Genomic DNA, 17,016 nt, shown 5'->3' on the forward strand with positions numbered 1-17,016 from the left:
ATAATAATAATAATAATAATAATAATAATAATAATATATTTTATATTACATGTAATATGGGGGACATGAGAGAAGCCTCCTCGCAGGATTGCAAGACATCCGGGCGTCCCCTGGGCAACGTCTTCGTAGACGGCTGATTCTACGGCCTCATAGGAAACCTGCTACAAAACAGGAGCTTTTTTGTTGAGTTCCAGGGCCAGAGAAGCAGATGGCGGAAACAGAAGAACGGCCTGCCTCAGGGGAGCGTGCTTGCTCCATCCATGTTCAACATCTACACAAATGACCAGCCACTGCCAGAAGGGACAGAGAGCTTCATCTATGCTGATGATTGTGCCATTACTGCTCAAGCAGGGAGCTTTGAGATGGTTGAACAGAAGCTTTTCGAAGCTCTAGGTGCTCTTACTGCCTATTACAGGGAAAACCAGCTGATCCCCAACCCATCTAAAACACAGACATGTGCCTTTCATCTCAAGAACAGAGAAGCATCCCGAGCTCTGAAGATCATCTGGGAAGGAATCCTACTGGAACATTGCAGCACACCCAAATACCCGGGAGTTACCCTGGACCGTGCTCTTACCTGCAAGAAGCACTGCCTGAACATCAAGCAAAAAGTGGGTGCTAGAAACAATATCATACGAAAGCTGACTGGCACAACCTGGGGATCACAACCAGACACAGTGAAGACATGTGCCCTTGCGCTGTGCTACTCTGCTGCTGAGTATGCATGCCCAGTGTGGAACACATCTCACCACACTAAAACAGTGGATGTGGCTCTTAATGAGATATGCTGCATTATCACGGGGTGTCTGCGCCCTACACCACTGGAGAAATTACACTGCTTAGCCGGTATTGCACCACCTGACATCCGCCGGGAAGTAGCAGCCAATAGTGAAAGGACCAAGGCAGAGACATCTCCAGCTCATCCCCTGATTGGGCATCAGCCAGCACGTCAACGACTTAAATCTAGACATAGTTTTCTAAGATCTACAGAGACACTCGCTGGAACACCTCAGCAAGCGAGAGTCCAAAAGTGGCAGGCTCAAACCCAGAACCTCAACCAATGGCTGATACCAAATGAGAGACTCCCCCCTGGGCACACAGAGGACTGGGTGACTTGGAAGGCGCTGAACAGACTGCGCTCTGGCACCACAAGATGTAGAGCCAACCTTCAGAAATGGGGCTACAAAGTGGAATCCTTAACATGAGAATGTGGAGAGAAGCAAACTACTGACCACCTGCTGCAATGCCCCCTGAGCCCTGCCACATGCACAAGGGAGGACCTTCTTGCAGCAACACCAGAGGCACTCCAAGTGGCCAGATACTGGTCAAAGAACATTTAACCAGCTACCAAACTCACAAATTTTGTATTTTGTCTGTTTGTTTGCTTGCTTTGTTCTGTTAGAAATGTAATATAATGGACTGGTTGCCCTGACCCGACAAATAAATACATGTAATATTACAAATAATATTACAAAATAATTGTATAGTACAATATAGCAATATATAATTCTGATATTGTACTATGCTAATAATATAATATATTGTTTGTATGTATGTATGTATGTATGTGTGTATGTATATATATATATATATAGAGAGAGAGAGACAGACAGACAGACAGACAGACAGAGAAAGCCGCCCTGAGTCCCCTTCGGGGTGAGAAGGACAGCATATAAATGTCGTAAATAAATAAATACCTGCAGGGTTGGGGGGCGTCTCCCTGATGGTATGCAACACCTTCATATCCCGTATGTTGTGGATGTACAGAGACTCTTCTAAGCATACTATTAATCTCTGGAGGAAGAAAACAAGACAAAGTAAACAAAAGAAGAAAAAAACACAGACAAAATTCAATAAGGCTACAGAACTGCCTTATGGAAACACAAAGTATAAAAAGACCCTTGTTTCCAGGGAACCCATATCCATCATTTCATTTACACACATCAGGAGAAAAAAATGTTCTCTTTGGGAATTTGCTAGGAAATTTTATGATAAATTGCCATAGAGCAATGCTGGAGGATTTGGCAAATTCCTAGAGAACACGTCAAGCATATTGCCACCTTTCTCCACATGAGAATTGTATCATTTGAGGAGAATTCAGTCCCATCAACTGTTATTTGGTCCAGAAAACGGATCTTCTGTTGTTTAAAAAGGTCACCTGCTTGGATGTGGCTCCTTACACTTCCCACCAGTCGCCAAAATGGTTGCAAGGAAAAGACCCGCAAAAGCAACCCGGAAAGCGTGCTTGCTCACCTGCCTGTTTAGTTTGACTGCCAAGATTGTGTTGGAGTAACTGTAGTTGCAGATCTCCGTTCCCTTCTTGAAGTGGCAGACTTTGAGCTTGCGGGGGGCTTTGAGGCTCACAATGGCCACCAAGCTACTGGAAAAAAGCCTCTCCACGATGCACACATCTTCCGTGTCCGCTGCAGGGGGAAGGAGGAAAGAAACAAGTGGTATAGTACAGAAAAAACAACCCTCTCTCACAACCAGCATGTCAGACATCACAGAAACGCCACTGAAATCCACAAGCATGTAGACCAGTGTTTCTCAACCTGGGGGTCAGGACCCCTGAGGGGGTGTCAGAGGGGTCTCCAAAGACCATAAGAAAACACAGTATTTTCCAATGGTCATGGGGATTCCATGTGGGGAGTTTGAGCTAATTCTATCGTTGGTGGAGTTCAGAATGTTCTTTGGTTGTAATGAACTATAAATCCCAGCAACTACAACTCCCAAATGTCAAGATCTATTTTCCGCAGACTACACCAGTGTTCACATTTGGGCATATTGAGTGTTTGTGCCAAGTTTGGTCTAGATCCACCCTTGCATGAGTCCACAGTGCTTTCTGGATATAGGTGAACTACAACTCCCAAACTCAAGGTCAATGCCCATCAAACCCTTTCAGTGTTTTCCATTGGTCATGGGAGCCAAGTTTGGTTTGAATCCATCGCTGGCGGAGTTTAGAATGCTCTTTGATTATAAGTGAACTATAAATCCCAGTAACGACAACTCCCAAATTACAAAATCCCCCAACCCCACTAGCATTCACATTTGGGTGTATTGGGTATTTGTGCCCAGTTTGGTTCAGTGAATGAAAATGCATCCTGCATATCAGACATTTACATTATGATTTATAACAGTAGTAAAATGGCTGTTATGAAATAGCAACGAAAACAATACTATGGTTGGGGGTCACCATAACATGAGGGACAGTATTAAGGGGTCATGGTATTAGGAAGGTTGAGAACCACTGATGTAGACAATTGCAACAAAGAGGAAATCATGAAAATGAACAAAATCTGGCTACCAATATTAAAAAAAACCTCTAAAATCAGGACAATAAATAAAGAGCAACACTCAAAAAGCAGATGAATTCCAGACAAGAAACAATCAGGGCTAGCTAATACCTCCCAACAAATGATTCCACGGTGGTCTATGCTCTTGCTACGTCTCTCATAGACTACTGCAACACTCTCTACGTGTGTTGCCTTTCAAGACACCCGAAAAGTTTCAGTTAATCCAATGGGCGGAAGCCAGATTTTTAACAGGTGTGGGGTACAGAAAGCACACAACTCCCCTGTTGTGTCAGCTCTACTGGCTGCCAATTTGCTACTGAGCCCAATTTAAAGTGCTGGTCTTGGCCTATAAAGCCCTAAATGGTTCTGATCCAACTTCCCTACGAACCTATCTCCTCGTATGAGCCTACTAAAAGATCATCTAGGAAGGCTCCACTCTCTTTGCAAACAAGATTGGTGGGGACGAGAGACAGAGCCTTCTCAGTGGTGGCCTCTCAGCTGTGGAACTCCATCCCCAGTAAAATCAGGAAGGCCTCATGCCTTTTAGTTTTTAGAAAGAACTTAAAGACATGGCCTTAGACACAAGTATTTGAAGAATATGTGACTACGGGCTTCGACACGGTTTGAATATGGATTATGAACAAGGAGCTTGGATGAATGGAACTGAAGTCGAGCACGGATTTAGGAAGGTTTCACCCAGGAGGGAGAGACCCTACACACCCACAAAGGAGGATCCACTACTTTGGTGAGCAAAAGAAAGATGAAGCTGCAAGTTAAATATTTCCCTAAGTTCCCAAATGAATCTCACCAAAGTTGAAGGAAGCGCCACCGAGTTGTTTTTATTGCGATCCAGCTGGAAAGGATGCAAAGCTGTGATAATTCGACGAGCAAGCATACATTGTACACAAAATAAAGCTTTTTTTATACATAAACAGAGCTGTCAGATTTGAATTTCCCGCTCCCCACCCCTCAGCCGGCTCAGGGATTATTGGCTGGCACTCTACAGCTGGGAGGAGGCTTGGTGAGCTCCCGCCGCCTTGGCCCCCTGGTGAATTAGGAGGGAGGGAGGTGGGACGAGAGAGAAACAATGGAACTTGAGTGGATTATGTAGATTTGTTGTGATTCCATGTGGCTGGCGAGTCCTCAGGGGCCTTCCAGCCGACCAGCTATTGTGATCAATGGTGGCAATCATCATTTGAGGTCTGGCGAGTTGGCCCAATGGGGCATCCAGGAACTGGGGAACTCCCTGCAGCTGGTCAGATCAGCTGGAAAGCAGGGGCCTTGGGCGGGCTCGCCCTCAGAACGATGCTCTTTATATGTTTTTAGACTGTTTTAATATGTTTATTGATTAATTATAAACTGTTTTAATGGTGGGGTATGTTATTGTTTTTACTGTTGATTTTACTGGTATTGAATTGTACTGGAGTTGTAAACAACCTTAAGTCCCCTGAGGGGGAGAAAGGTGGGGTATAAGTGAAGTAAAAAAAATAAATAAATTCTCACAGGCAGCAAACAGCCAGGATTTGAAGCTGCAAGGCCATTCAATACTAATCAAGGTAGCTAACTGCAACATTCACACTTGCCTCTAACAGACAAGAATTCTACAAGAGAGGAAATTCCATCTGAACATGAGGAAGAACTTCCTGACTGTGAGAGCCGTTCAGCAGTGGAACTCTCTGCCCCGGAGTGTGGTGGAGGCTCCTTCTTTGGAAGCTTTTAAACAGAGGCTGGATGGCCATCTGTCAGTGGTGATTTGAATGCAACATTCCTGCTTCTTGGCAGAATGGGGTTGGACTGGATGGCCCATGAGGTCTCTTCCAACTCTTTGATTCTATGATTCTATGATTCTTTCTCCCACCCTGGGCATCATTCCACAGACCTCATAACCTCTGAGGATGCCTGTCATAGATCATAGAATCATAGAATCAAAGAGTTGGAAGAGACCTCATGGGCCATCCAGTCCACCCCCATTCTGCCAAGAAGCAGGAATATTGCATTCAAATCACCCCTGACAGATGGCCATCCAGCCTCTGCTTAAAAGCTTCCAAAGAAGGAGCCTCCACCACACTCCGGGGCAGAGAGTTCCACTGCTGAACGGCTCTCACAGTCAGGAAGTTCTTCCTAATGTTCAGATGGAATCTCCTCTCTTGTAGTTTGAAGCCATTGTTCCGCGTCCTAGTCTCCAAGGAAGCAGAAAACAAGCTTGCTCCCTCCTCCCTGTGGCTTCCTCTCACATATTTATACATGGCTATCATATCCCCTCTCAGCCTTCTCTTCTTCAGGCTAAACATGCCCAGTTCCCCAAGCCGCTCCTCATAGGGCTTGTTCTCCAGATCCTTGATCATTTTAGTCGCCCTCCTCTGGACACATTCCAGCCTGTCAATATCTCTCTTGAATTGTGGTGCCCAGAATTGGACACAATATTCCAATATTCCATATTTCCTATTACAAAGATGTGGGCAAAATGTCAGGAGAGAATGCTTCTGGAGCATGTCCATACAGCCCGGCAAATTCACAGCAACCTGATCTTTTCCCAACTCCATATTTGTTTATTGCAGACACAATGAAAGCCTGTTTTTCTCTAGCCCTCCTTTACTCCTAAAAAGACTTCCAGGTAAACAACGAGCAAGGAAGGCAAGCCGCAAACATCCTTTGTAAAAAAAGGTGCCTCTCTGGCAGAGATTTTGGCAACCAAGGAATACTTATACCTTATATTTAAAGGGAGAGAAACCTGGGTTGATGCAATAGACTATTCTGAACTGGCCAGAAATGAAGAGGGTTTGCTACGCCACGGATTGACAAAAGATTCATTCTTCCCTGTGGCTCGATCAATTGGCATTTCATAGGAGAGTTGGCCGTAAATATAATTTCCTACTACAAAGCTTCTAAGTGGGAGAAGACAACAGAACAGGAAGGGGCCCCGCTTTCTGCTTACTCAAGGTCTTGAGAGCTGTAAATACAAACGCTGCTTATAAAAAGCTTCTAAGCCCAGAAACAGATTTCAAGTTGCCGCTGAGAGCTCCTGGCCAGACCCATTAGTATAACTCTTAGGTATCAAGCAGTGCAAAAGTCAATATTTGTCAAGGAAGAAAACAACCAAGAAATAAACACCTTTACCAGCTCGGATTCGGAATATTGTTATGTTTTGGTTTGGTTTTTTTGCTCTTATCAAGCAAGATACAGCAGCCAATTCCCAACCCCACTCTCGTTTGTGGGATTAACAGAACTCAAAAACCACTGGACGAATTGACACCAAATTTGGACACAAGACACCTAACACCCCGATGTATGTCCTTCACTCAAAAAAATTGATTTGGTCATTTGGGAGTTGTAGTTGCTGGGATTTATAGTTCACCTACAATCAAAGAGCATTCTGAACCCCACCAATGATGGAATTGAACCAAACTTGGCATACAGTTCTCCCATGACCAACAGAAAATACTGGAAGGGTTTGGTGGGCAGTGTCCTTTGGTTTTGGAGTTGTAGTTCACCTACATCCAGAGAGCACTACGGACTCAAACAATGATGGATCTGGACCAAACTCTACAAGAATATTCAATATGTCCAAATGTGAACACTGGTGGAGTTTGGGGAAAATAGAATCTTGACATTTGGGAGTTGTAGTTGCTGGGAGTTATAGTTCACCTACAATCACAGAGCATTCTGAACCCCACCAATGATAGAATTGGGCCAAACTTGGCACACAGTTCTCCCATGACCAACAGAAAATACTGGAAGGGTTTGGTGGGCAGTGTCCTTTGGTTTTGGAGTTGTAGTTCACCTACCTCCAGAGATCACTGTGGACTCAAACAGTGATGGATCTGGACCAAACTCTACAAGAATATTCAATATGTCCAAATGTGAACACTGGTGGAGTTTGGGGAAAATAGAATCTTGACATTTGGGAGTTGTAGTTGCTGGGAGTTATAGTTCACCTACAATCACAGAGCATTCTGAACCCCACCAACGATAGAATTGGGCCAAACCTCTCACACAGAATCCCCATGTGGGCCACAGCAACGCGTGGCAGGGGATGGCTAGTTAATAAGAATCTATCTATCTATCTATCTATCTATCTATGTCAAGGTGTGTTCGTGTGTCTATCACAGTGGTTCCCAACTTGTGGTCTGTGGACCACCAGTGATCCCAAGAACTAAAATATGTATTGTCGAAGGCTTTAACGGGCCGGAATCACTGGGTTGTTGTAGGTTTTTTGGGCTTTATGGCCATGTTCAAGAAGCATTCTCTGCAGGCATCCTCGGAGATGGTGAGGCCTCACAACCTCTGAGGATGCCTGCCATAGATGCAGGTGAAACGTCAGGAGAGAATGCTTCTAGAACATGGCCATACAGGCCTTGGGACCAGTGGTCCCAAGAACTAAAATATGTATTGTCGAAGGCTTTAACGGGCCGGAATCACTGGGTTGTTGTAGGTTTTTTGGGCTTTATAGCCATGTTCAAGAAGCAATCTCTGCAGGCATCCTCGGAGATGGTGAGGCCTCACAACCTCTGAGGATGCCTGCCATAGATGCAGGTGAAATGTCAGGAGAGAATGCTTCTAGAACATGGCCATACAGCCCGAAAAACCTACAACAACCCAGTTAAAATATGGTCCGCAACCTCACTGTTACTACACCGCAGTTTGAAACCAGCATGGATCAGAGTAAGCTCACAACCATTTGTTTAGCTTGCTGTCCACCTTCGCAGCCCGAGAGACAGTTGTGTCTGTGAAATAGGAAATTTAGGTACTTCCTATGCGGGGAGGCTAGTTTAACTAATTTATGACACCATAAAAATCTCCAGCAAAGTGCGAAAGAATGAGGAAGTACTCTATCAGCGTCAGCAGTGGACAGTGAAGCGACAGTTTCCCGATGGCTGGAATTTGAGCATACCCTCATGAAGCTGGAATGTTAAATAGCCTCTGTGTATCTGTCTATATGTGTTGTGTGTCTATGGCATTGAATGTTTGCCATGTACACTGAAATCCGCCTTGAGTCCCCTGCGGGGCGAGAAGGGTGGAATATAAATACTGTAAACAAACAAACAAATAAATAAATCCATAGTCTAGCTAAACCTTATGCCCTAAATCTCAGAACTCCTCATCCAACCTGGTTGTTTACTAGTACCATTTCTCTCGGGTCTTTGCAGGGATGAGCCGCTGCCATTTTAGGCCACTTTCTCCTTTCCCCATTTCCCGGCTTGCTTTAAAGAACTAATGAGACAGTCAATGTAAATGTGAAATGCAGCTGAGTGGGACCCAGGGCGAAGGAATGAGTCTCTGCCTTTATCTACTTCGCTGCAGATGGAAGAAAGTGTGTGGCAATCAATATCACTACATCAAGAGCGAGCAACAAGAAGAGTGCCTGGGCTTCTCTCAGGAATAATCAATTCACAGCCCATTCGCTTATTGTATTGTCGAAGGCTTTCATGGCCGGAATCACTGGGTTGTTGTAGGTTTTTTCGTGCTATATGGCCATGGTCTAGAGGCATTCTCTCCTGACGTTTCACCTGCATCTATGGCAAGCATCCTCAGAGGTAGTGAGGATTCGCATTCGCTTATTACTTGAGAGATACACTCCAGGATTCTTTGCGTATAACGATTTTCATATGTAATAGGGAATCTTAATTTTCCCACCTGAAATAAACACTTCTTTGAGGTGTTTTGGATTCCAACTCCCACCATTCCTAACAGTCGTTAGGCCAGTGTATCTCAACCTTACTAATGCCATGACCCCTTAATGCAGTTCCTCATGGTGTGCTGACCCCCAACCATAACATTATTTACGTTGCTACTTCACAACTGTAATTTTGCTACTGTTGTGAATCATAATGTAAATATCAGAGATGCAGGATGTATCTTCGTTCACTGGACCAAATTTGGCACAAATACTCAATATGCCCAAATCTGAATACTGCTGAGGTTGGGGAGAGATTGATTTTGTCATTTGGGAGTTGTAGTTGCTGGGATTTATAGTGATCATTGACCTTGAATTTTGGAGTTGTAGTTCACCTACATCCAGAGAGCACTGTGGACTCAAACAATGATGGATCTAGACCAAACTTGGCATGAATACTCAATATGCCCAAATAGGAACACTGGTGTGGAGTTTGGGGAAAACAGACCTTGACATTTGGGAGTTGTAGTTGCTGGGATTTATAGTTCACCTACAATCAAAGAGTACTCTGAACTCCATCAACGATGGATTTGAACCAAACTTGGTATACAGAACTCCCATGATCAATTGAAAATACTGGAAGGGTTTGTTGAGCATTGATCTAGAATTTTGAAGTTGTAGTTCACCTACATCCAGAGAGCACCGTGGACCCCAAACAATGAGGGATCAGGACCAAACTTGGCATGAGTACTCAATATGCCCAAATGTGAATTCTCGTGGAGTTTGGGGAAAACAGACCTTGACATTTGGGAGTTGTAGGTGCTGGGCTTTATAGTTCACCTACAATCAAAGAGTACTCTGAACTCCATTGATGGTTTTGAACCATACTTGTCACACAGAACTCCTGTGACTAACAGAAAATACTGGAACGGTTTGGTGGGCATTGACCTTGGAGTTGTAGTTCACCTACATCAGTGGTTCTCAACCTGTGGGTACCCAGATGTTTTGGCCTTCAACTCCCAGAAATCCTAACAGCTGGTAAACTGGCCAAGATTTCTGGGAGTTGTAGGCCAAAACACCTGGGGACCCACAGGTTGAGAAACACTGACTTACATCCAGAGAGCACTGTGGACTCAAACAATGATGGATCTGGCACAGATACTCAATATGCCCAAATGTGAACACTGGTGGAGTTTGGGGAAAGTAGACGACATTTGGGAGTTGTAGTTGCTGGGATTTATAGTTCACCAACAATCAAAGAGCATTATGAACTTCACCAACAATGGAATTGAACCAAACTTGGAACACAGGACTCCCATGACCAACTGAAAATACTGGAAGGGTTTGGTGAGCATTGACCTTGGGTTTTGGAGTTGTAGTTCACCTACATCCAGAAACCACTGTGGTCTCAAAAAATGATGGATTTGGACCAAACTTGGCTCAGATACTCAATATGCCCAAATGTGAACACTGGTGGAGTTTGGGGGAAAATGACTTCAAAGTTGTCCTTTCTAGGTATCATCTAGGTAGTCCACCCTGACTATGTCATGCTTCACATATAACTGAATTAATGCAATACGAACTTGTGTTATACGCAGGTGGACTGTATGTTACTGGCAACCCTGCAAAAGAATGAAGGTGGGCGGGTGAAGACTTACTGCATTCATAGATCTGCTCCAGTTTGTCCACAGAAGAGAGGGAGAAGAACTTGTAACCCGATTTGCTGCCGACAGCCAAGGACCTGCAAAGCAAGATACAAGGTCAAGCAAACGTGGGAATTGAACAAACACCCATATTACATGTAACACAATGGTGTCTAAAGCCCCTTGAAAAAGCACATCACAACTCCAAGGCCTGTTCGATCATCACTCAAAACTGTAAGCAACTTACCAACTATTGTGTTATTGAAGGCTTTCATGGCCAGAATCACTGGGATGCTGTGAATTTCCCAGGCTGCATGGGCATGTTCCAGAAGCATTCTCTCCTGACATTTTGCCTGCACCTATGGCAGGCATCATCAGAGGTTGTGAGGTCTGTTGGAAACTAGGCAAGTGAGATTTCCAGGATGAGGGAAAGAACTCTTGTCTGCTTGAGACAGGTATGAATGTTGCAATTGGCGACCTTGATTAGAATTGAATGGCCTTGCAGATTCAAAGCCTGGCTGTTGCTGCCTGAAGGAATCCTTTGTTGTGAAGCATTAGCTGGCCCTGATTGTTCCCTGTCTCGATTTCCCCTGTTTTCTGAGCACTATTCTTTATTCACTGGGTTTACTGGATTTATTTACATGATTAGCATTGAATGGCCTTGCAGATTCAAAGCCTGGCTGTTGCTGCCTGGGGGAACCCTTTGTTGTGAAGCATTAGCTGGCCCTGATTGTTCCCTGTCTGGATTTCCCCTGTTTTCTGAGCACTATTCTTTATTCACTGGGTTTACTGGATTTATTTACATGATTAGCATTGAATGGCCTTGCAGATTCAAAGCCTGGATGTTGCTGCCTGGGGGGATCCTTTGTTGTGAAGCATTAGCTGGCCCTGATTGTTCCCTGTCTGGATTTCCCCTGTTTTCTGAGCACTATTCTTTATTCACTGGGTTTACTGGATTTATTTACATGATTAGCATTGAATGGCCTTGCAGATTCAAAGCCTAGCTGTTGCCGCCTGGGAGGATGCTTTGTTGGGAGGTGTTAGCTGGCCGTGATTGCTCCCTGTCTGGAATTCCCCTGTTTTCTGAGCACTATTCTTTATTCACAGGGTTTACTGGATTTATTTACATGATTAGCATTGAATGGCCTTGCAACTTAAAAGCCTGGCTGTTGCTGCCTGGGAGGATGCTTTGTTGGGAGGTGTTAGCTGGCCCTGACTGTTCCCTGTCTGGAATTCCCCTGTTTTCGGAGCACTATTCTTTATTCACAGGGTTTACTGGATTTATTTACATGATTAGCATTGAATGGCCTTGCAACTTAAAAGCCTGGCTGTTGCTGCCTGGGGGGAATGCTTTGTTGGGAGGCATTAGCTGTCCCTGATTTTTCCTTGTCTGGAATTCCCCTGTTTTTTGAGTGTTGCTCTTTATTTACTGTCCTGATTTTAGAGTTTTTTTAATACTGGTAGCCAGATTTTGTTCATTTTCATGATTTACAACCAAAGAGCATTCTGAACCCCCCGAACGATAGAATTGGGCCAAACTTCCCACACAGAACCCCCATGAACAACTGAAAATGCTGTGTTTTCTGATGGTCTTTGGCGACCCCTCTGACACCCCCTCACGATCCCCACAGGGTCCCGACCCCCAGGTTGAGAAAGGCTGGCTTAAACCAATACACCACACTGGCTCTCCAAAGTCTAGTTGTCTTCTCCTTCCCATATGAACAACCAAAGATGAACATTACTTTTTCTTAAAGGACATGATGCAAGGAGTAGGAAGTAAAACAACAAATTATTAGATAGCTGCTGCATACTCAGTTGCAGATTTCACTGCTGAAGCAACGTGATAGTCTGGAAAAGGATCAGTTGAATGTTTTCCTCTCCCAAACTGTTGCTAAGATCAGCTTCCTTGCATGTCCTCCTCTTGAGAGAGTGAGATATCAACCAGACAAAACACTCTGCATCCCAGCAGGAATACAAAAGGCGCACAACAACAAACAGAAATCACAGAATTTGTTTTCTCTTGAAAGATATAAAGCCTTTCTTTCGACCTATCCTGATGCTGACAATTCATTTCCTCTTGAAAGATACAAAGCCTTTCTTTCTACCCACCCTGATGCTGTTTTGGGATGATTTCGCACTTTAACAACACAACTGTTCAATGCTAAGGCTTCCTGCCAAAATGGAACTGTAGAGGAGAGTCTACTGAACAAGCCAGTACCTGCTGCATACCAGTACTGCCATCTGTTGAGGAGTTATGAAGGTGGAGGCATTACTTTTCATTCAACCCTCATACAAAGCCTTTCTTTCTACCCATCCTGATGCTGTTTTGGGATGATTTCGCACTTTAACAACACAACTGTTCAATGCTAAGGCTTCCCACCAAAATGGAACTGTAGAGGAGAGTCTACTGAACAAGCCAGTACCTGCTGCATACCAGTACTGCCATCTGTTGAGGAGTTATGAAGGTGGAGGCATTACTTTTCATTCAACCCTCATGCAAAACCTTTCTTTCTACCCATCCTGATGCTGTTTTGGGATGATTTCGCACTTTAACAACACAACTGTTCAATGCTAAGGCTTCCCACCAAAATGGAAGAGTAGAGGAGAGTCTACTGAACAAGCCAGTACCTGCTGCATACCAGTAGTGCCATCTGTTGAGGAGTTATGAAGGTGGAGGGATTACTTTTCATTCAACCCTCATGCAAAGCCTTTCTTTCTAACTATCCTGATGCTGTTTTGGGATGATTTCGCACTTTAACAACACAACTGTTCAATGCTAAGGCTTCCCACCAAAATGGAAGAGTAGAGGAGAGTCTACTGAACAAGCCAGTACCTGCTGCATACCAGTAGTGCCATCTGTTGAGGAGTTATGAAGGTGGAGGGATTACTTTTCATTCAACCCTCATGCAAAGCCGTTCTTTCTAACCATCCTGATGCTGTTTTGGGATGATTTCGCACAACTGTTAAATGCTAAGGCTTCCCACCAAAATGGAAGAGTAGAGGAGAGTCTACTGAACAAGCCAGTACCTACTGCATACCAGTACTGCCATCTGTTAAGGAGTTATGAAGGTGGAGGCATTACTTTTCATTCAACCCTCGTACAAACCCCCTTTCTTTCTACCCGCCCTGATGCTGTTTCGGGATGATTTCTGGGGTTTCAGCTGCCCATTATTCCAAGTCACTGTTCATTGTAACAGCAGCCACACCAAGTGACCCAAACCTGGCATGGTGACACTCGTCTAGCAAAAAGAGGAGAAATGGGTAATCCTGATTTTATGAGACGGTAATCCTGATTAGAGATAATCCAGCCATTGGCTGATAGGGATCCCCAAGGCAGAAGGGGGAATTGTTGTCTTTTATGCAGCCTGCTAGGGAAATAATTCAATTCTATTTGACATACATACACGTGTGTATGTGTGTGTATAATGTAATGTTCGTTTATGGGATTAACATAACTCAAAGACCCCTGGACGAATTGACACCAAATTTGGACACTACACCCTTAACAGACCAACAAGTGACCATCCCCCATAATCCCCCCCCCAAAAAAAAAGTAGCAGAGAGGATTTAACCTCTTCCCCCCCCCCCAAAGCTAAATGATAATACAGATGCAGATGCCCCTCTCTCAAGAGCTGCTTTTGAGCTCAACTCTTTTCTAGCCTATGTCTAGAGAGGGAAGGAATGAAGGAGAGAAAGGAGGAAGGCAGGAAGGAAGGAAGGAAGGAGAGAAGGAGGGAGGGAAAGAATGAAGGAGGAAAGGAAAAAGGGAATGAAGGAAAAAAGCATAGAAGCAAGGAAGGGAAGAAGGAGGTAGAGAAGGAAGGAAGGAGAGAATGAGGGAGGGAAAATGAGGTACGCAGAAAAGAATGATCAAGGGTCTGGAGAACAAGCCCTATGAGGAGCGGCTTGGGGAGCTGGGCATGTTTAGCCTGAAGAAGAGAAGGCTGAGAGGAGATATGATAGCCATGTATAAATATGTGAGAGGAAGCCACAGGGAAAGAAAAGAAAAAAGAGAGAAGGAAGAAAAGAGAGAGGGAAGGAAGGAAAGAAGGAAAGAGGGAGGGAGGGAGGGAGGGAGGGAAGGAGTGAAGGAGGGAAGGAAAGAGAGAAAGACGGAAGGAGGAAAGGAAAGAGGGAATGAAGGAAAAAAGCAGAGAAGCAAGGAAGAAAAGAAAGAGGTAGAGAAGGAAGGAAGGAGAGAATGAGGGAGGGAAAAGGGGGTACACAGAAAAGAGGTAGAGAAGGAAGGAAGGAAGGAAGGAAGGAAGGAAGGAAGGAAGGAGGGAAGGAAAAAAGAGAAGGAAGGAAGAAAAGAAGGAGAGAAAGAGGGAGGGAGGGAGGGAAGGAAGGAAAGAGAGAAGGAAGGATGGAACCAAAGAGAAAAGGAAGGAAGGAAGGAAGGAAGGAAGGAAGGAAGGAAGGAAGGAAGGAAGGAAGGAAGGAGAGAAAGGAGAAGGGAAAGAAGAAGGGAAAGAAAAAGGGGGGGGAGGAAGGAGACAAAGAAAGAAAAGGAAAGAGAGAGGGAAGGTTGGCTACAGCAACACATGGGGGGTACAGCCAGTGTGCGTGTGTGTGTGTATGATACACACACACACACACATGTACATCTCTCTATGTATAACAGAAGTCACAAAATGCAGGAGTGTGTGGTCCTGGTGGGCAATTCCAGTTCCCCTAGCAATGCAATTATGTTTGTGTGTCTGCACTTTCTGTCGATTTAAGACAACCCCATGACTGTTTCGTTGGGTTTTTTCAGCCAAGCAAGACTCAGAGGTGTTTTTGTCAGTTCCTTCCTCTGAAATACAGCCTACAGCAATAGTGTTCAGGGAGCTGTTAAAACAACAAAAAAAGGTAAAATCCAGCAGGGTTCGTGCACACGCTGGGATGAAGTCAAACTGCTTGGATCCAGCTCAGTACACAAGGATTAAAGCAATCGGTTTATGGAGGAAAGGGAAGGCAAACCCAAGCAGATGGATGGGCTAATCACGCGAATCTGCCTTAGAATGAACCAGAGGAAGGCTCTTTTAACTCAGGAATGCCCATACTACCTTTCCTGGGGGCTGGAATACAATGAAAACAGGCAGGAAGGCTGGGAAGTAAAGGGGATTTACTGGAAATCTGGTCTTCTTCCCTTGTCCTATGTCCATGGTTGAATCTGGGAAATTAAAGGTGCTAAAGGAGTGAATATTTTTAAATGTGTGGTTATTCACCTACTAAAGAGAGTAGATGAATAAGGGATAAAAATGAACAGACAGTAATTTTGAAGTTCATAGAAGAGTTCCAATAGTGATGTATATGTAGTATGTATATGTTTAAGGTAGGCGTGTGTTAGGTTAGTCTATTTGCTTGCTTTCATTTCACTGTATGGTGTAGTGGCTAGTTAGGTAGCTGCTTAGTTTTATCAATATACTAGCTTGGGGACCTGGCGCTGCCCGGGTTATTAGAGAAAGGCATTGTTTGTCTGTGCTCCAAGTTTAGTCTAGATCCAGTGTCAGCTGGATTTAGGGGTACAGGTGAACTATAACTCCGATATGCAAATCCCATCATCCGTGGTCAATCCTCCTCCAAACCAGAATAAGATGTAGAGTGGGTCATGGGGACTTTGTGTACCAAGTTCGATCTTGATCAGTCAATGGTGTGGGTTGTAGTGGTCTCAGGAAGTGAGTGAAGGTACTGTGAGTCCCATCATCCATGGTCTGCCCTACTTCAAACTGCACCAGGATGTAGAGTAGGTCATGGGGGTTCTGTGTGCCAAGTTTAGTCTTTATTGGTCATTGGATGAGGGTCGCAGTAGTCTCAGGATGTGAGTGAGGGTACTGCAAGTCCCATCATCCATGGTCCGTCCTCCTCCAAAAAGTAGCAGGATGTAGATTGGGTCACGGGAGCTCTGTGTGCCAAGTTTGGTCTTTATTGGTCATTGGATAACGGTCACAGTGCTCTCAAGAAGTGAGTAAAGGTACTCCAAGTCCCATCATCCATGGTCCGCCCTCCTCCAAACTACATTAGGATATAGAGTGGGTCATGGGGGCTCTGTGTGTCAAGTTTGGTCCTCCCCCAAATCATACCAGGAAGTAGAGTGGGTCATGGGGGCTCAGTGTGCAAAGTTTGGTCTTAATTGGTCATTGAATGAGGGTCACACTGCTCTCAAGATGTGAGTGAAGGTACTGCAAGTCCCATCGTCCATGATCCGCCCTCCTCCAAACTACATTAGGATGTAGAGTGGGTCATGGGGGCTCGGTGTGTCAAGTTTGGTCTTAGTTGGGGGCCACAGTGGTCTGTGGGAACCGAAGGGTTAGAAAGTACTACAAATCCCATAACCCATCGTCCATCCTCCCCAAACCTCACCAGGACGTAAAGGGGGTCATGGAGGTTATGTGTGTCAAGTTTGGTCCAGGTCCATCTCCCGTGCTGGTCACAGTGAGCTGTGAAAGTGGCAGCCAATCACAAAGCTGCCACATACACCTCC

General features: G+C 44.7%; 1 protein-coding gene across 1 annotated transcript in view; it reads right to left on the bottom strand.

The window, feature by feature from the left end:
* Positions 1–17,016, bottom strand: part of LOC137095250 (WD repeat domain phosphoinositide-interacting protein 2) — a 56,831-nt gene that overhangs the window by 14,767 nt on the left and 25,048 nt on the right. Inside the window, exons 2-4 of the mRNA XM_067461708.1 lie at positions 10,566–10,648; positions 2,254–2,423; positions 1,698–1,794 (exon numbers count right to left, since the gene is read on the bottom strand). Coding sequence (XP_067317809.1) covers positions 1,698–1,794; positions 2,254–2,423; positions 10,566–10,648 — 350 coding nt within the window. The remainder of the gene's footprint in view (positions 1–1,697; positions 1,795–2,253; positions 2,424–10,565; positions 10,649–17,016) is intronic.

The sequence above is a fragment of the Anolis sagrei genome, chromosome Y (assembly GCF_037176765.1).
Source record: "Anolis sagrei isolate rAnoSag1 chromosome Y, rAnoSag1.mat, whole genome shotgun sequence".
Lineage (NCBI taxonomy): Eukaryota > Metazoa > Chordata > Lepidosauria > Squamata > Dactyloidae > Anolis > Anolis sagrei.